General features: G+C 39.2%; 1 protein-coding gene across 4 annotated transcripts in view; it reads right to left on the minus strand.

Annotated features, from left to right (window-relative positions):
• Positions 1 to 20,360, minus strand: part of pcdh17 (protocadherin 17) — a 57,932-nt gene that overhangs the window by 14,230 nt on the left and 23,342 nt on the right. For all 4 annotated transcript variants that reach the window (XM_041990010.1, XM_041990001.1, XM_041990019.1 and 1 more), the window contains exons 3-4: positions 19,781 to 19,839; positions 19,185 to 19,357 (exon numbers count right to left, since the gene is read on the minus strand). In XM_041990010.1, the coding sequence (XP_041845944.1) occupies positions 19,185 to 19,357; positions 19,781 to 19,839 (232 nt within the window). The remainder of the gene's footprint in view (positions 1 to 19,184; positions 19,358 to 19,780; positions 19,840 to 20,360) is intronic.

Consider the following 20,360-nt stretch of genomic DNA (forward strand, 5'->3'; position numbering starts at 1 on the left):
TCCTGTATATCACTGATGTAAAGACTCAGTCCAAACGCTGAATATAAATGACAAAGAAAGCTAACAAAGCAGGCCCGCTTCGCAGCCTACTTTTCTAAAAGGATTAATTTTTGTTGTCTGAGGCAGACATGTTTGTAAAAGAAAAAAGGAGCAAAGAGGGACAAAAAGCTATAGGTCAGGAATATCTTACTACCTTTACCTGGAGAGACAGAGGGTGGCACCAAAGGGTGGCAAGGAGACAAGAAGAGGACTTATTAGAAGATGAGGCAAGAAGCATGGTGAATTGGTGGCTAATCCTCCGTTTCCTCTAAGCCTGTGTAATTAGGACATGGGGGATTGTACCGTGACAGGGGATGCTTCTGGACCGCCTTGCTTTCTTTTCCCTCTTTTGTTTATTTCTTCCCCTTTTAGCCTGAGTTTGTGGCACTTTGTCATCTAAATATAGTATGCTAGTGTTTTCCCTGTCTTTATTGTGTGTGCATCGCAGCTTGCATGCTCTTAAGAAACACAGACACAGCACGTCCGCACCATGTTTTACTTTTAATCACTACTTGCTCTTTACAGACATGAGGAGAGCGAACACTCTTTTTCTTTTTCTTTTGTTTGTGCTGCTTTGGTGGCTGAACTGCACTTTGGAATTATGTTTGGTCATATTTGTGCAAATCAGATGGGCTGTTTCCGTCCAACAGCACTTCCCCCAACACACAAAATAAACAACCACATTGTGTTTGAAGAATGCTGAAGAGCCTTAGGAGAAAAAGAGTCCACAATATGGCCTAGACATTAGATCTGAGACCAGAGAGGCTGATCAGCATCCTTCTGCCAGTTAATAGCCTTAATCTACTTCCTTCCCAAAGTAGATGGCAAAGAAAGTTGCCTTGGCCCATTTAAAGAAACAGCGAGCACAAGACATAAAGTAAGAAAGAGAGCGGAAGAGAAAAAATAAATAAATAAAAAAGAGGAGGGGGGGCAGGGAATTTAAAAAAATTAAGCCGAGAGAATCTATGACTCACCACCTCATTACAGAAATCCTGTTTCTATCCAAGAAGAAAACAGGTTTAAATCACCCTATTAAAGAGAGAATGAGGGGAAACCTTTTGTTACTAATTCAGAGGGGGGTTGTCTTTTGAAGTACTTCATTCCACCAAATTTTTACATTTTAACAAGGATACTTTAATGACGCTATTTACAACAACTAGAACTGATCAACTGTCTGGATTGAGTGGTCTGTCCTGATGAATGGCCTGAAAACAACAGGAAGAGCAGAGAATGGAGAAAAATGTGGAGGTTTAATACACAAAATCGAAATATTAGTAAGATCCACCACGCATTCAATACTGACACATTTACGGAATTAATTCACTTTCTTCTATTGTCTCCCTCGCTCTGTTTGTTGCTCTCTTTTGAACAAAAGGGATTTGAACAACTCAGGGTGTCATGGCTTTGTGCAAGTAATCATTCTCATGTGTACTGCTTTAGCAGGATTAGGCAAAGTGCTTCTGATTCTCTCTCAGCAGAAGCCTAACTGCAGTGGCACATACAGCACACACACTACAACAGTGCTGTCCTTGTTATTGCAATAAGGTTCTGAGGTTTCAAATTACCTTGATCATTTTAGCATTGGAGTTGTGTGCTGAATGGAGCTCGGCTCTGAGAGAAAGGCTGCAATGGAAAAAAGTGGGGTTTGTGGAATCCTTTGGCACACCTTGCTTCCACAACAATACCTTCAACTTGCTGGCTAAACATCTGAAACTCAACAAAGTGAAGGTACATAGGAGGTAATCAATACTAATGCAGTTCAAGAGGAAACATAAAGATGAGTATAATGTGTAAATGGTGGTGCTCTTTTATACATCCAAAACAACAGAAAATATCTGCAACTTGTTCTTAAATATCATGACACACAATACAAATCTTAAAAAATGTGGAATTCATACTGTAGAAAAATCTAAAAATATCCAATTCTTACTCCTGGTTTCTGTGAGGCGCCTTGCTTTAATAAAAATGATAAGACAGAATCCACTGATTTAATGTGTTACTTATTTCTGCTCAGATCCAAATCTGCAGAGGGATACCACCAACAGAAATTTTATTTTTCAGCAGCATTTGTAGCTCGTTGTTTACCTCTCTCCCATTAATTCAGCCAAAATAACACCATCATATCTCAGTGGGAATATTGAGAATTAAAGCATGTAGCTGATATGACTTCAAACAGCCTAATCTGACAGACCAATTCTGCTTACTAGTGTGCAATATTTTTTTATTTTTATTCCAATTTGACTCAAACAGAGCACATAAAGTCAGACATTAACACAGCAGACAATGTTCCTGCACGATCAAAGTTCCTTTAAATAATTCAGAAATATGTGCTACTCACATGTAATTTGGCAAAGAGGGGTTTCCGCTACACTGATAATGCACAATATGCACTCATGAATGCACAATATGCAGAAAGGTTCTCTTCTTTTGTCCATTTATGAAACTGCATATTTGCATATACATGAAATAATCACCATCATGATCTCTTGTAAATATGACTGCACCACTTTTAGTCTAACTGAGTGCTAAATAGTGTGATGTAGCAGTCAAAAGAAGAAACTGGCCACAAAGTCACTACTTCTCCAGCAAACCACCAAACTACTCTAAATTCATCCTCCAGCACATGTTCTCACGAGACTAAGTACAATGAGAAAAATGTACACTTTAGCATGAAGGCATTTGATCAATTGTGCCAATGAGCAGCAGAGTAACTCCCCTAAGGATATTGGCGGGTGTTGAACAGAGGCTAAGTGGAAAGGTGGAGTGAGGTGGGTTGAGTCGATGGTGTTGGCTTTCTTAGCCCCAGGGCCTAACACATTTAGAGAGCTAACTGACACACTTTGGATGTATTAGCCATGGTGAGCTCTGCCAACCTTTCCTCCTTTTCTGCTGCACCACATCCTCCTCCTATCGCTGTCTGTCTGGTACTACAATCTCGCCCCCTCCATGTGAAAACTGAAGAACATGCCTCGTGTTTCAGCAGCATTGCTTTAGCATTGATGTTCCTCTGTGCCCTAGCCAAATTGGTGTTTGCCGTCTAGACACTGGTTGCTTATGTCTCTGTGTGGATAAATATACACACACACTGACACCATCACTCATCTGTTTATATGTGTGATTAGATTAAAAGAAACTGACGGAAATGCAATAACAGTCTATTAGTATACCCGTCAGGGGGTATAATCATTTCAAACAGAAATGCGTTTTCCATCTCACTATCTAATTTATACTTTCTTTGCCTCTCCATCGGTTTTACTCCTGAGACTGGTGAGTTATGAGCATGAGGATCTAAAAGAGGCTGGGTTCAAGACAAGGCTCCTGCAATAAAACAAAACAAATAGAAATATATAGCAATAAGCACCTTTCAGATGCAGCTCCAGAGACAGAAAACCTGAAAGCTAAAAGGACCCGAGCTCTCTGCGACAAATGTATGCACCGAATTTGAAGGTGAGAAAAACAAGTCTTCTCAATCCACACTGGCCCGTTCTATTCAGCGGGTTTAAGATTAGGGTCAAAGATTAGAGGGCTTACACAAGATAAGAATGGGATTAAAAGAGCTCAGAGATGTAAAATTACAGATCAGAGAACTGGCGAAAATGCACCTGGATTGTAAACAAACTCCTAACACGGCAGCCACCTGTCCTGCTGGAAAGCATTGGCGTCATGAGCTGGGTTGGGGGGGGGGGTGGGGGGGGGGGGACAAAACAATGTATTCCTGACAAGGAAAAGAGAAGTGAAGCTGCATACCATATTCCAGAGAGGGATTCAGCTCACATCAAAGGATGCTTCTGCAGTGTGTCTGTTAGATTTGGGATTAATGGACTCCAGAGGGGCCTGGACACACACACATGCACACATTGACTCACAAACACACAGAGACATAGAAAATCCACCACCACAACTCTGCCTGATAAGATTCACAACCCAGCTTGCAAAGCACTGCAGTGCAGACTGAGTATCTATCCTAGTAACTCTCCACAGAAGGCTCTCTACTGCAGTATGATACAGTGTAACAACAAGTCATAAGTCAGTGAAGGCAGTTAGAGTAATTTCTTAACATTCCACTAAATTTTGGAGAACAAACGTTTTAAATGTCTGGGTAATTCGAGGGCAAGATTTACATGCCTGTGGTGCAGGTTTTTCCAGTCTTGTTTATTAGCTTGTTTGAACAAGGGTTTGGTTTTGCTTGTCAAATTACAAAGTACATGCCCAGACACACAAGCACGCCTGATTGCACACGTGCACACACAACCGTAAGTTGCCTCCAAGCTCCACTGAGTTCATGCAAACTACAAATATGCAAATACGGATGGTGCGGCTCAGCTGTCCAGTGATGCACTTTGAAGGAACCACAACAAAAAAAGGGGGAACTCACAATGAATCTATTTCCTTTAATCTCGACAGACAGAAGGACAGCCTAATCCCAACTCTGACTGCCTTTCCACCCCAGTGACTAGCTTCTCCCCATTCCGCTACCCCCTTCCTGCATCCTCGGCCCTCTGGGTTAAAACCACAGGTGCAGGCAAATGCAAACCACTGGGTGGAAAATTCTCGTTGACAGCATTCTGGTGTGTTTGCGATTGGTCAGCGAACAATGAGGGAGTTTCCTGAACCACTTGTCGTCCTGATGGAACAGCTGGAGAACAACACCAGACACAGATCAGGGTGGGAAGAGATCATGCGGAACAACAGGGAACTTAAAACTAAAATGAGATTGAGCAGAGCTTAGGCTTACTGTCATTTCACAAACTGTGAGTAACAGAAAAAGGGAAAAACAACAGAATGCAAACAGAACTGTGTCACAGTTATTTGGAAGAAATTTCTAGGCTTTGATCATATGTCACACTGCAAATGCTTTTCAGCTAAACAACGGGTTAGTAAATGAAATGCAGTCATGCAAAAAATAAGTTAACCCAATGAAAACTGTTGATCTTCACTGAAATAAAACCTGCACATAGAGGTCAACAGTCAAACAGAACATGTAACTAATCCCTTGCATTTGTTAAAACCCATGATCCTCTGGCATTCATAAGCTGCAGTTTTCGTGCCTGCCGAAGTTTGTGGTTTCACCATCCAAAAACTTCCAAAAAGCTCTTTGAGGTCTTTAAGAAAAAAAAAAAAAGAAAAGTTAAGGATACTTATGTTTAGGTCAAACGATTTCAAGAGACCTCCAAAAAAAAAACAAAAAAAAAAACAAATGATTCCATTGTAAAGAGCATAATCAACAAGTAGCTTACACTTCAAATAATTACCAAATCATCCAACTTTAAAGAAAAAAAAAAGAACATTAGAAAAAATAAAGGTTGCCTCTACACATCTAGTCAAAGACCAGACCTTTTGGAATAAAGGGTCATGGACAAACAAATCAAAGACAAGAGCTGTTTGGCCATTGTGACAGACATTTGGTATAGGTCACAGATGGGTTTACAGGAGCAGAACCTCATACCAAGCGTGAAGCGTGGTGGAAATGTTCTGGTATGGGTTTGCTTTGCTGCCCTGGGGACTGGGCAGCTTGCAGTCACTGATTCAAATCTAAATTCTGCATCATATCAAAGAGTGCTTGAAGATTATGTGAGGCCATCTGTCTAAAAGTTGAAATTGAACTGGAAGTGGACCTTTCAACAGGACAACAATAGTTAATTTACCAGGGAATGATTCCAAAAGAAGAAATTAAAGCTTATGGAACAGCCAGGTTACATTTCAGATTGTAATCCTACTGAAATGTTTCAAGAAATAATCCAAACATTTTGTTACTGAAATAATTGTAAAGAAGATGGGACAGCAATAAAAAAAAAAAAAAAACACATTGAAACGGGCATTTTCTGCTAGTTTATTCTGTTCCATTTACTTGAGGCTAAAGTAAGAAAAAAAATCTAACATTTTATAATTTCTTTAGGTGAAACAAAGATAGAGGCAATCACCTGTTGTTCAAAATGTTATAAATTCTGACGGTTGCCTGGATACAGCTACAGCAAGAGAGTATCTTCCACGAGCCTGTGTGCCAGTTCAGTGGCTCACTCTGCTATTGTCTGCCTTTTTCTCTTTTGAGCACTAACACACAGGCAAGTACATCTGAGAACAAAACCACAGTCACGAGCACGCCCAGACCCGCTCTCATCCACATGATCATCCTGAGCAGCATTATCACAATCTAGGGAACTAGATTATCCCTTGGCTCAAAACTTCATCCTCTTTGATCCTCACTTGGGAGGGGATGAGAGGCAGCACAGGGGACCATCACCCAGATTTCCCACTTGTTAATCAAGGCAGATTTTGGTCACCTTCAGGGACAGATGGACAAGTGTTTTCAAAACATCCCCACAGAATGGGCCTTGTGCTGCCAAGTAAACTTCTTCCAGCAACAACAACCCCGCATTTTTGCTGAGATCTTGCAATAATCCCAGGGCTACTTATTCCCTAAAGCAGTAAATACTCATCAGCACATCTGAAGCAAACTACAGGGAGCAACATGTAAAGTTTCATCAAATGACTGTTGTGTTTGTTCAGAAAAACCTGCATCTCTGCAACACAGTCATCTGTCTACATAGAGATCTGAATTCTGAAGAGGTGTCAACATTCATGCACACTGTAAGAAGATCCATAACACTTAGTTGTTTCACTACAAGCCCTCTAAATCTCCATAATAGATCTTTGTTGTGGTTTGGGGTGGGATGGTGAGGTCAGCTGTTAATTGGCTGCTGGTAATTACAGACGCATCTTAAGCTTGCTGACATTGTCCATGGGGCTTTGGAATACCTTGCAACTAATTCACTGAGCAGACAGCTACAATGTACAGAAAATTACACAACTCCCATTAAGGCAAACAGAAACAAACAAACCATGGAAACTCTACATGTTCATTCTAATCTGGTGTTGACCCTATCATGGAGCAACTGCAGGCATTATATATTAGATTTATGATGTACTAAGTGACTTAAATATATTTAGATTTCATGGACTGTATTTTTTCACACATATTTGCTCCACTCGTTTTCATTGCATAGCTCATACAAGTCATTCTTAAGCTCATCTATCCTTCACCAGTAGCCAGAGCACTTTGTTCCCCCCTGTGGGTTAGGTTCTCGCAGAAGGGAGGAAACGCAGGGACAATAGCAGCCACCCAATTAAAGCTGTGTTGGCCTCGCAATTCCTCAAGGTATTGCCATGTGACAGTTTAATTAACCAAGCCCGTTATCTTAATTTAGCAGGATCAAAAAGTAACAAACTGAGGTTATCAGGGAAAAACACTCCCAGTCGCCATTTGCACATCCTCACAAAGGCACACATATGAGCATGCATTCAATCTCTGTCAGTTTGGGAAAGCTTCAGTGTCACATGTGTAACAGAGATATTTAATGAAATTCATACAGCTAGCATGTATCCATGCAAATACCACAATTAACTACTGATGGAAAACTGTGTTTAAAAATACTTATTATGAATTTCTGAAGGAGCTGGTCTAATGACAGTCTTTGTAATAAAGCTTGCAGGTACCCTCCTGAGTGTGACTGGTCTCAGGCATGTCTTAGTAGGATATGTCCTTAGTTTGACAGGTTTTTCTCCAGGATTTGAACTGGTTTCTTGTTGACTGTTGGGTGCCAGGCACCACGCTACTTAAGCCAATCTCCCATGGAGCGTGCCTGCTGTCCCGCCCATCTTCATCTATCCATCCATCCATACATCAATGTAGCTTTATCTCTCATCATGGAATCCTCGTTTTGAGGGTTTTCAGCCCACTTTCAAGGTTGTATGCATTTCATAAATATAACACATAGCACTACAACTATATACTTTTTCAAACACTGACATCTCTGATCATTCCATCCACCTCTTTGCTTTAGCGTTTCCTCTTTTTCAAATACTCCATTATCTATAGCACTGCAGGCAATGGATGAAAGGACATTACTAGTTATGGTTGAACGGAGGAGAAGTCCTGATGCCTTGGACAGGCCGAGGCCATTTGTCTCTCTGGTTCCTGATGCAGTGTAACACGGGGAAACAATGCCCCAGGGCACCACAAATATTCACTGGCATGAAAACGGCCCAGACAGAGGGGCCTCTGCTTGTATTTCTGTGATTGAAGTTGTGCTGAATTCACTGTCTAGGGAAATTTTTACCAGTCATTTCATTTTCACATAATCAAAGCTGAACAATTTCCCCACTTTGTTGCAGACTGCACAAAATTGATCAAGCAATCTGTCTTTTGGTGTTATTGTAATTAATAATGTTACGCCACTTAATATAGCAGAGCTCAGCACAGTACTTTATATCATATATCACACAAGTCAAACTACAGCACTGTGAGATTAAAATCTTACAGAAATCTATTTATATGTCAGCTGATTGTGACTGCACCAACAAATCCATACAAAACAATAGTATAATAACTGCCTGTTTACAGATGGTGCCTCTGAGCTGGGTCTTAGTTTGCTTATAGAAGCAAAGATGCTACTGTGTATCAATGGGTTTACAAGCTAATATAAGCTATTTTGGACTTCAGTCTGTCAATTTTAATGTCTCAGTAAAAACAAATTTTTCTTTCCTTTTAAAAGGAAGGTTTTTTTTTCCTCTCCACTGTTGCCCACCTCTCGTGCATAGACAAGATTTAATGCAATCTGTTGGTTTCTCTTAGATAGGTTATTATTCTTTATGAATTGGCTTGAATGAACACAGTTATTATAAAATGGACTAATGTAGATTTGTTTAAACTGGATTACAATCTAATTATGTCTGTAAAGTGCTTTGAGATTACTTTTCTGTGAAATAAAACTAAATTGAATTGAATTTAATAAACATCGGGCAAGATCAGAAATAAAATCATGTGCTATCCATAACCTCATCTGCCACTGTATTGTTATTATCTAGCCAGAAAATGTTTTTGAGCATCTCTACTTCTGGGATATGAATGGAGGTGTGACTTTGTCCCATGGTACTTGTAATACACCAAAGCTGTAGTGGTTAATTTCACATCCTGTTTTAAGACGTAAAAGGCGTAACATAATTATTGGCTCAGCATAGAGAATTCTTGGAGAGTCGTTCCATGCAAAACCAAAATCCTTGTTTTAAGTATTACACTACTAATAAAAACAAGAAAACAAATCAATAAAACTTAAATTGGGAAGGGTTAGATAGTTAATTTATAACATCACGTCCCCTTTTTATGACTCGCTTTTTGTTCAGAGTTGCTAGCAAGCTGAGGTGACCCTGCTACTTATTTTATCTCTGCTCTGTGAATTCATCATTAACCCCATCCTAATTTTTTCTTTTCTTACAAGGAAAATAGCATGTGTTTCTCACCTTGGGGCTTTATAACAACTGCAGGTGTTACAGTCCCACTTAAGCCTCTAAGACTCCATTCCTTAAGTAAAAACACCCTGATAAAAACAATATTAATCCTGTTTTGTAATTCCGTGCATGCACAAAGCACTTAGCATTACCTGAAGGCCCTGCTAGAGGGCACAGACTCTGACAGGTCACAGAGCTGCTGTAATGCCTGTTGTATGCTGAGTTGGAGCCACAGTTCTCCTGATGATGTCAAAAGGTCTCTAATGAAGGGCAAAGGATCCGTCTCCCCTTATTTGTTGCAAATATAACACTTTGGTAAAGTGAATCTTTACTATGGTACAATTTTATTAAAGGAAATCAACCACAAATAGTCAGTATGTCTTTTTAAGTGAGGCCACAGAGCTTGAAAACGTTGTACATTTTTCCATAAAAAGAAGAATGCTCTGCTAAGAAAAGACAAAAAGCTACAGATAGCAGCTCTGTTATTAGTGTAGAATTTCTGACAGAAATCTAAAAGGGTTGTAAAGTTGGAGTATTAATCAGTGTTTTTCTGCCTGTAAAACTGTGATATTATCAAATTGGTTCATTTGTCCTCATTTAAATCTAATCTGTGGTACAAAACAAGCAGTTCTTTGCTCGTCAGCAGCACATATTTAGTGTTTTCATGAAATAAATTGCAACTTGCTTAAAATCTGAATGACCCAGAAAAAAAGTGCTGAAAGAAAGAAGAACGATTACATTTATGGCTGAAAAATGAGGGGGCGAAAGAAGCCTATCAAAGCATATGTTAAAGAGCACAGTTAATATCTAGAATTACATTACCCCCCCCCAACACACACACACACACACACACACACAGACACTCAAATACACACATGCCCGGCTGTCCATGGAAAGGGGACAGATGGCTGTGGAGGGGCTGTGATCCAGGGAGTGACGATGTTCTGTATCATTATAATCTGCTCCGTAGTATCCTCCCTACTGCTGTGCAGGACAACATGTTTCACCCACTGCGAGCAGACGCTGGAACAATTCTGCTGCTTCTACTCAACACACACTCCTAGAGAGGGCCTGTAACAACAAACTAACTCTTGCTGTGACTGCTCCTTTTTTAACTCCTGGAAAGTTGGTGGGAAAAGGGTCAATTCACACCCAGCAACTCAAAATTTCACAGTAATCAATCAAAACAGAAAAAAAAAAACAAGCGAGGGCATTTGTTCTAAAACTCTTCTACACAGTCTTTTAGAAATCATACGTGCATACAGGAGTTACTGCTGCTGTTCAGTCTAGATATCTGACAAACACACAGTGATACAAGCAGAGCGCTGTGAAACACTGTTTCCGACTGTCCATTAAGCTTGTTTGTTGTTTTTAGTAAAGCCACACTGTGTACCAAGATGAAAAACTGAACCACGGCATCTTCCCTCCTTGAAATTATCAGCAGAGCTTTCATCTTTAAAATATGTCTGCATTAAAATTTGAGATAACATCCTAATTGTTTGTGCTGGATTTAAACATTTAACAAGGCTTTGCAGTGAGAAGTTAATGCCTGACAAAAATAAATAAATAAATAGAAAAAAAGTAGGTTGTGCTGCCATGGGGCTCAGCCACACAATGTTAATTAATTTCATTTGTAGCACAGATACCGCATCTACGAGGTTGTTGATCATGTGATTACCAAGAGAACAAGTGGGAGCAGAAACATGTCTATCATGATGATGAAGCTGATAAACACTGGATTGTCTCTTCTGCTGCTCCTTAGAGGCAATGCGCTGTTTGTCTGTGTAGGAAACAAGTTCTGCAGAGTTTTTTTTTTTTTTTCCAGTCGACTCAGCAGAGTGAAATCATGCACTCTGGATGACAATGTGGGTTACTAGTGTGTTTACAGCAAACAAGCTTGTGTGCATGTAGAAAGTGTAAACATGAGATATGCAAACTAATCAAACAGCCTTGGCCTCACTTTCCGAGCTCTGTTACGTAGAGATGAGGCATTAAAACAAACACATTCAAATTAGTCCATCAGGCGCGGCCTATGATGAGAACAATGAAAAAAGGAACTATAGCTGCAGAGTTCAGCATAACAATGTGAGTTTATTACATTGAATGCAAATCTCTTTACCTAAAGGCTGAGTATGACTTAAGAAATAAATAAACAAATAAATAAATACGTTTCACTGTGGTTTTAAAGGCTATAATAGTGGATGATGCTTTAACAATATGGTCAAAGAGTGATTACCTTTTAATCTCCGTGACTGGACTAATCCTCATCCTCCTTGAGTTACATCTCCACAGTTACAATAGCTTAATGTGTTTTTTTCAATGTAATATGAGTGAGTACAGACTTGGAATAATACCTTGACATGTTCTTATTATAGCAAATATAGTGCAAATATGGTGCAAGGACAGCGGGTTGGGCATCTGTACCCACTTAGGGTCCACTGCTCCTACTCCATTTTAGAGTTTTGGAGAAGAAAATTCCTATGATGTTATTTTGAGAGGTTATAATGGCATTTGCAGTGAAATAAGACATGCTCTTACACACTACTACCATAAACAAACTGTAATTATCCACTGTGGCTACAAGGGTGAAGGGATAATGTCAGAGATTTACAGCCCAAGTTGTAAGAGTCAGAGATATTCATCAATCCTGTTCAACACTGTGGTGCCATTGTGTTGGAGATAGGCTACTCTAGCTGAACGAGGATCAGGGGGTGATCCGCCATGCAGGCGGGCTGAAGTGGAAATCACACTTCACAGCCAGTCCAACCCAGAAACACACCCAGTAAGCACGGGGGGAAGGACACAAGAATGGACATTACCCTCCATGAACTGCAATCATAACAATGGAATTTAATAAAACTTTGTGTGGTACAGAAAATAGACTAATCCCTTTGAATCTTCCATAATGAGAGGGAAGAAATCCTCAGACTGTGATAGTTCCCCTCCCTTCACTCCATAAGATTTTAGGCTTTCCACAGGATTCCACTAGCTTAGCCGTAAATCGCCTCACTGCTGTGCGATACGGCCACATCCTCTAAGAATGGGGTGAAACACACGATCTAGCACATGTGTATGGGCACAAAAAAACACTCACAAATCTTATTTGACTTTGAGTGATGCATCCTGGAATCCAGATTGCTGATGGTTTTTATTTTTCCCACAAGGAAAGTAAGCTAGTGATGTTGCCATGAATCAGGCTATCAGCCCGGCCAGAGACAGGCCATGGAAAAGCTGAAGAGATGAGGGGCAGGAAAAGATGAAAGTCTCAGAGACAAATCCTCTCTGCTTTTATAGCTCGCACAAACAGTAAGGAGACACATGAGCATCTGGCTGCTGTTTTCAGATGATGCTTGTTTTTCTAATCTACTCCCTTCGGCCATGCTACAGACTTTTAGATAGACTCTTAAGTAGCTAGCTATTAAATCACAATGGATTCTTCATAAAGAGACTCTAAAATGGATCCCAATTTTTACATTAATGATTACTGATGAAAAGTACTAACAGGCAAAGAAGGAGCTCCACAATACATCAAAAGCAACCCAAGCTCACTGAAATGACGTGCTTGCATATCTCCATTGGAACAACGGGTGTAAACACACTCCGATGGCCTGAATTAATCATTGTAAAAACAGACGGATGTGATGGCATCACATGAAACCATGACTCCTCCATATGCTACCTGTTTAGAGTAATGTTACTAAACTGAATAATTACAGTGCTCTCAGATGAAGCTTTTCTCTCAGCAGCTGTTTGTCCATTAACCTGCAGAACAATTACTTTAACATCACGAGAAGCATCGCTCATTAACATTGCCCTCTCTGCAATGGTGTGAACAACCTAACAGAGGTTTTAAAATAGTGAAGGTTTTGCCTTTAGCTTTGAAATAATAATTTCAACCATTACAACATATACTGTAGGTTGATTTGGTAATCACTGCCTTTTATATATCAATTAGAAATTATTGTTGATTGAATGTAATATGTACACTATCACAAAGGGCTCAGTTATCTTTGCAATATTCCAATAAAGCTCTCGATTATATTGTAAAATTGTATTAACGTTATGAATATGATGTATCATAATCTTGAACATACTGAATAAAATGATACAAAAGATACAAAAAATGAACCGATTGTAATACTGGCTTATCAAATGTCATTCAGCTATCACTTTCCAGATGCTCAGCAGCAGCAACTGTTGCTGTTTAGGTTTTCACTGGATGAGTTAATGTCAAAAAGTCATCTTGTTTGTCCATATGATATGAGTGAGTCACAGCTCCATCACATCTCCACTTTGGATTCAAAGCCCACTGGAAAAGTTTCAGAGGATGTGCATCTTCAAACAGCCCATCATTCCAAAGCTAGCGTTTATGTGGCTTTGTTCATTTGTTTTTTGGTCTGTTATTTATTTTATTTTATTTTTTTTTTAAACCGCTTGTACTGTGAACTGTGTTTATCATCTCTCAAAATGCCACTTTGTTCCTTTTGTTTTCAATTAAACCTTTACTGGAAACTACAATTTGCCCATTTGCTTATTTAAGTGTCTTGTTTTCAATTATTGATGCAAATAAGTGAATAGATCTTGCACTAATAATGCTAATACCTATGTGTGCACTATGATTAGTGAGCCATAATGAAAGTGTTTTCTATTTCAGACATCTCCATATTCCAGATGCATGCATTATTAATTGTAATTAGTATTACGCTATGTTATATCTATCCTGAGTGCACTATTTGGATCAAAAAAGGGAAATGTCAATAACGAAGCCATAACATGCTGATTGGGGTGCTTTCTGTTTCAATACAAATTCAGAAGTGCTGAAATTACAGATGTAATCCACATCTGCCCACCCTGAGAAAACGTGTCTGCATTTATCTGTCCATGAAATATGAATGATGTTGAATGAAATGCCCTTTTCAAAGAGTCAGATAAAGGTTTATTGAAGGCCAGAGTGAGCAGGATAGAGGTTGCCATGGCTACAAGTGTAAAAAAGGGCATCTGATGTGACTTCTGACCAGTCAATTAATCTTGCAACTACCACTTTTCTTTTTTCTTTTATTTTCTTCTTTTTTTATTTTAATCAAAGGTCCATCTATGATTCAAATTAACTGCCCTGGATAAAATGAAAAAAAAAAAAAAAAAAAAAAAAGCAAAGCCTGAGACTGCAAAGACTCCACGTGCTCTGGAAGTAAATGCTAGAGTCTTAAGATTAAGGCAGCCACAAGGGAGATGAGTTAATATTTAAGATGGATTAAAGTCTTAATATTTAGTTTGTTTGGTCTCAGTGTGGACTGAGAGAGAAAACCTATTATTCCAAAAAGCAACTCATAAAGACTTAATTTTCTCATGATTTTACAGATGAAAAAGCAGTCTTACCCTTCTTTGACTTGGAAATGTTACAGCGCACGATGAGGATTCAGAAATACTGTAGTGCATTTGTTGTTTTTAGTTATTTAACTAAACTGGAAATGATGAAACAACTTACAGCAGTGTGTAAAGAGATAGAGGAGAACACGCTGTTAAAAATGAAAAAAAAGTCAATTTATCTTGTTTTGATAAAGCAAATGATCTGGGGTTGCTTCACTTGATCTGATCTACATCCATCAACGTTATGTGCCCCAAAAAATGAGTCTAACAGAGAACCCAAGTATACCCAATGATTAGATTTTTTTCCCTCCACAATAGCACAGTGATGTTTCAAGACACCAATAACAAAATTCATCAAGCTCAATTTGTGAAAGAGCGCTTCAGAGTACATGAGACATCATTTTCACACAGAGCGGATTGGCTACCACAGAGTCCAGACCTTAACCCCACTGACAATATTTTCACTGTGGTGAAAAACACACTACATAGTGGTCCAACTCACCCATCATCAAAGCATGATCTTAAGAAAATTATTAAAACCTTGAACAAATATAAATGTTGCAGCATTGCATAAGTTTTCTCTCATGTTACCTCTTATTGTTCTTATTCCTACTTTAGGTAAGAACTCTAACTTTTAGTTTATACACTGCAAACTGTAGAAAAAATAGAAGCGTGTCTGGATCCCATTTCTTTTTTGCAGCTTTTCAAAGGATCACTTCAAATTAGTTTCACTAGTAAATGAAAACCCTGTGTCTCTAAATAACCTGAATTCACTTCTGTTGCTAAAAATAATTTTGTGAGGTGACAACCATAAACGAAGCACATCATGTCTTCAACCTTCAAAGCAAGAACAAAACACACCAAGTAGTTCCTCCCAGCTTAGATTAACTAACACCTCTTAGCCAACTAGCTTCTCATTTCTTAGGTCTATCAAAGCAGATGTGACTGTAAACAGTAAAACACCAGAAGTAATTAGTCAGGATTAATTTCCCTGATTTTCTACTTGGAACTCAAATATCTTTAACTTACTAATATTGTCATTATGTTAGTAATACATAAGAAAAAAACATCTGATGGACATGTCAACAAGGTTAAAACTTGATTATTATTAAAGGAGGACTTTAAGATTCCATAACAAAGTGAATGGAAAAACAAAGTCCTATACAATAAATATCAACAACCACACGGAGTCTAAATGTCATAGAAACATACAGTTTTATGTCAGTGCTTAACTTATCAGAAGGCAAAATAGATCATTTAGAAAATTCTCTTGCATGTTGAATGCAAGAGAATGTGCAACATGCATATGCATTATATAACCTGACTCTCATTGTCATTCTTAATACAATAAATAACTCAACACCAACACAAAAGGCAAGCACTGTTGCAACATAGGGCTTAGTAAGAACTAAATATAATGCCAACATCATCATTTATATATGAACTACATGCTGCATCTGTATTTGTGTCCATTTACATTATTCTTAGGATGTGTTTGCATGCATAAGAACAATTGTATGACATTTTCCTTATTTAGCCCTGTTCATAAAGTGACTGATAATGCAGGGGCCGAGATTTCTATCACCAAACCTGCAAATAATAGAGAAAAGTCCATTTCATCACATTCTGCCATGCTGTCATAGGAACGCATCTCTTGCTGTCTCCTCACCGTATCCACACTGTCCTTGTAGTATCACATTATCCTCCAACCTCCCCCTCCTCTATCCCACACATCCCTCTCTCTTTCTAAAACAAGGCAGGAGGCAGTTTGATTATCATAATCCAGTTGCAGCAACTAGGATAGGTCAGATGGTACAGCCGAACAGTGTCCATCCCTCTCCCTGCTCTGCCTCAATCATCCCTCTCACCCCCTCTCCATTTGCTTGGACAGCCCTATCAGTGGGTAACATCTCCCCACACCACTGCCGCCTGTCTGTTCATGATAGTGACTGTAGCAGTCATCTCCATAGAGGCAAGCGATGTGCTGCCAGCCACTCCGGTAGAACCAGACAAGACCGTATTAATGTCTGCTGCAGGCGTACTGGAGCATCAATTAATCGTTGTTTAAAACTGGCTAAAATGTATTTGATATACTTAAGCTTAATTAATACATTGCTACTAATTTTGCAAGGCTAATTAATCAATTTGAGGCTAATCTGTGGTGCTAAGATATCCAGATTATGTAGTCTGGAAGGAAGCCATAGTGAACTACATTCTATTTTTTTTATAAGTAATGCTTGTTAGTGGAGGATATCACAAATACAGAATAGTAGAGTAGAGTAGGGAGGACACAGACAGAAAACAGACAATAGATGGGAAAAAAGAGAAAAACACATAATGGTGTAACAACTAAAGGCTACAACCTACTGACTTTAAGGCTGAGAACTGAAACAGGGTTGGAGATTGATTAGGACTTGAACTACATGCTTTGTGCACTTGTAGTCCTGTTTATACTGAGCAACTGAAAGAGGCCACAGTGTTCTGGCAGGAGAGCAGAGAGAGCTACAGAGTAATTGGTAGGGCTATGCTTAGAGGGAAACAGAGGACTTAACATAGGCTGAAGGAGGGGAAGGTGGGGGTAAAGGGAAGTGGGATGGGGAAAGCAGAGAAAGACCTATGAAGTAGATGCTAAGTGCCAAGATGTGAAGAAAATAAGCTTGTAGGGAGAGTCTCCAGGGAAAGTGACCAGTGACAAGATTTCATTCCCCTTTTTCAATACATAAGAGACAGACATGAGGGCTTTTGTGTATAGGGTGCAGTCTATGTGCATCCAACTTTCCTTTGTATCTTTTTTTCTTTTCATTAAGCCTCACTAATTGCTCTTATGACAACTTCATTACCTGCACATTAGTAGGTTAGCTCAGACAAAGCAGCAAAGAGAACAACTCTTCAGATTACCAGCCACAAAATATCCATCTTATGATTCTTCTTAAACAGCAGGGCATAAAATTAGCAGAGGACATTGTAGCTTGAATGACAGAAGATAAACTGTACATTCACTGTGTTAAATCCAACTTGAGTATTTAGATAGTATTTTTGCAAGGTAATAAACATGCCTTGGACCAGTGCCACAATGACGTTTACCACCCCTCATTCCTCATCACTGCCTTTGCACCATGCCTTGGCCTCCTGCTCCCACCCTCCATCGCAGCTTTGCTAAGCCCCTATGTCATTGGCTAAACACAGCCAGCTGCAGTCAGCTAACTGTCTAATCTCACTAGTTGATTTTCCCAAACAAGGAGAGGTAGGGAAGTGGAACGAAAGTCACTGTGGGGGTACAGCTTGAGGACCACACACACTGAGAAGTACATAGACAGGATGTAGCTGGCACTAGAGGAAATACACGCCAAAACCACTGTTTTTGCACAGGCTTTTTTTTTTTAAGTGACTACTACCTAAATTACTCTGAGCTCCTCTGTCATGAGCCTTGCATGCATGAATGTGATCCTTTTGGTCTCTCATGGACAATTAAATTAGAGCATTTTCAAAATGAGAAACATATGGAGCTTTTTAATTGGCCAATTTCTCTTGACAACGTGTGTGGCTTTTTTCATTCTAAAACAACAATGAAAAAGGGGGGGGGAAAGTTATCTAGTCAGATATGCATATTGCAACACAGAGTGTTGCACAAATTGTCAGTGTCCTTCCGTGAGAAGTAAAACAGCCCTTCTGTTCTCTGGATTAATAGCACCATTACGGAGAATCCATGTTTAGTGTACAAGGCCATCCTTCTGGATGCTGTCAGTGAGATACAAATTTCTTAGTGCAGATATTTTAGTAAATTTGGGCTTCTCTGGGAAAATCTGTTTTGCTAAGCAGGTAATGAAGCACATCTTTGGATGAAGCTACAGTGACAAATTCACCACATTCCCTCACCCATTACATCTCTCTACACCTGCTATATGTATAATCTTGACTATATTGCCGTCCCTGACCCTGCACTAATCATGTGAGGTGGCTGGGGGTGACTGCAACAACTCATATCTGGGGAGTTATTGTTCTACACATGTCATGTGTAATCTGCCCGACCCACAGTGCTTAGAATAATTATTCATATTTAATCACCACACTACGAGGCTACATCGTCTGCCGCTCACTAAGTCATTTTCCATGTTCCATTATCAAAGTTTCAGAGACGGGTGCTCAGGGAAGAGGGACTAAATGGAGAAGCTGAAGTAGTTGGGCTTATAAAAACATAATGGGCTTGTCTGCTTTGATAAACTGAGGACGTGTATAGAATGCACACACACTCACACCCTCCAATACACAAACCACATGCACTTTAAATGAGAAAAGTCCAGAGAACAAAGTAGTAGGAAAATAAAGTAGCCGAGTATAGTTCAGATTGTGAGTGTTCACGCAAGTTAGAAATTTCTATCATTATCACAAGTAACAGCACACAACAGCGACCCGATGGTCATTTGGTCCACGTGTGTTGGTTTGCGCTGCATCTTTCATTTCTAATCCAGTCATATTTTCCGATGAGGGCTCACCTTGCTCCAGTGGTGGCGGTTTCACACCTGCAGCCTTTAACTTGAGGGCTTCTTTTGCAGACATATCACAGCAGGAGCCTTTGTTGGTGTCCTGGTCACTGTCAGCCTGGTCGCTGTCGCCATGACCACTGTCTCTGAGGCTTGCTCGCTCCGGGTCTTTAAATGTTGAACTACTAGAAAAAAAAAAAAAAAAAAAAAAGCTAAAAGTATTAGCACATAGTTTGTGGCTAAGATTTTTTTAAACCAACAATAGAACTTTGAGAAAAAAAAGAATAAAACACTGACAATCATTCTTAAATATTAAACTGGGAAAATAATATTAGGAATATAATAATAATAATAAACTAGGAATATAATATTACTGTTTGTTACACTTGTTTTCGTGCAGCAAAAATAATATCTGAATATTTTGTATTATAGGGGATACAGTTAGTGATCACTACTGAAGCTAATTTAATCTAATTCCTTTTCTTGTTATTACTTGTACCATTAACTGTCAGTAATGTTACCGTTGTTATAGTAAAATGTGGGGAGCACTGGAGAACAGAACACAAAGGTCTGAGACGTAGGGACTGGTTATAGATTTCAACCCTTACCTTTGAACAAACTGTTGTCTGCTACCCATATAATTAGGCTCAGTGGGGAAATTGTCCGTCTGTGGAGAAGAGAGAAGAAAGTATGCAGTAAGCTGTACAGAAACGATTCCTGCTGTGAAACATGAATTCCTACTGACATGTGACTAATTATGCAGGAAAAAATGAGGCAGAAGACAGATTAGGGGTTTTAAAAAAATATCGAAAGTCTGAGCTCTATATCACAAAGGTTTGAGCATTTCATTAACTGCATGAAGCAGAATAATTAGCCATCGGAGAGTAAACCACAGAGTTAAACATCAGATCTGGCAGACATCAGATAATCAATGACTCTTAGGACAATAGTCTTGATGAAAATAGAAAACTTTGCGATTGCGCTGCCAAATCGTCAGCTAGACATCTACTAACCAAATTACAGCAGGATTTGTGCAGAAATTAAAATTCAATTTGCTCCTGGTTCCTATCAGAAATTGCTGACTCTGAAACTCAACACTGTCTTTCACCATTTTTAATAAATTGTACTGCAAAGAACAGGGCACTGCATGTGTTGAATTGTGTGGTGTTTATTTGATTTCAGCCACTT

Source organism: Melanotaenia boesemani, chromosome 1 (genome assembly GCF_017639745.1).
Source record: "Melanotaenia boesemani isolate fMelBoe1 chromosome 1, fMelBoe1.pri, whole genome shotgun sequence".
Taxonomy (NCBI): domain Eukaryota; kingdom Metazoa; phylum Chordata; class Actinopteri; order Atheriniformes; family Melanotaeniidae; genus Melanotaenia; species Melanotaenia boesemani.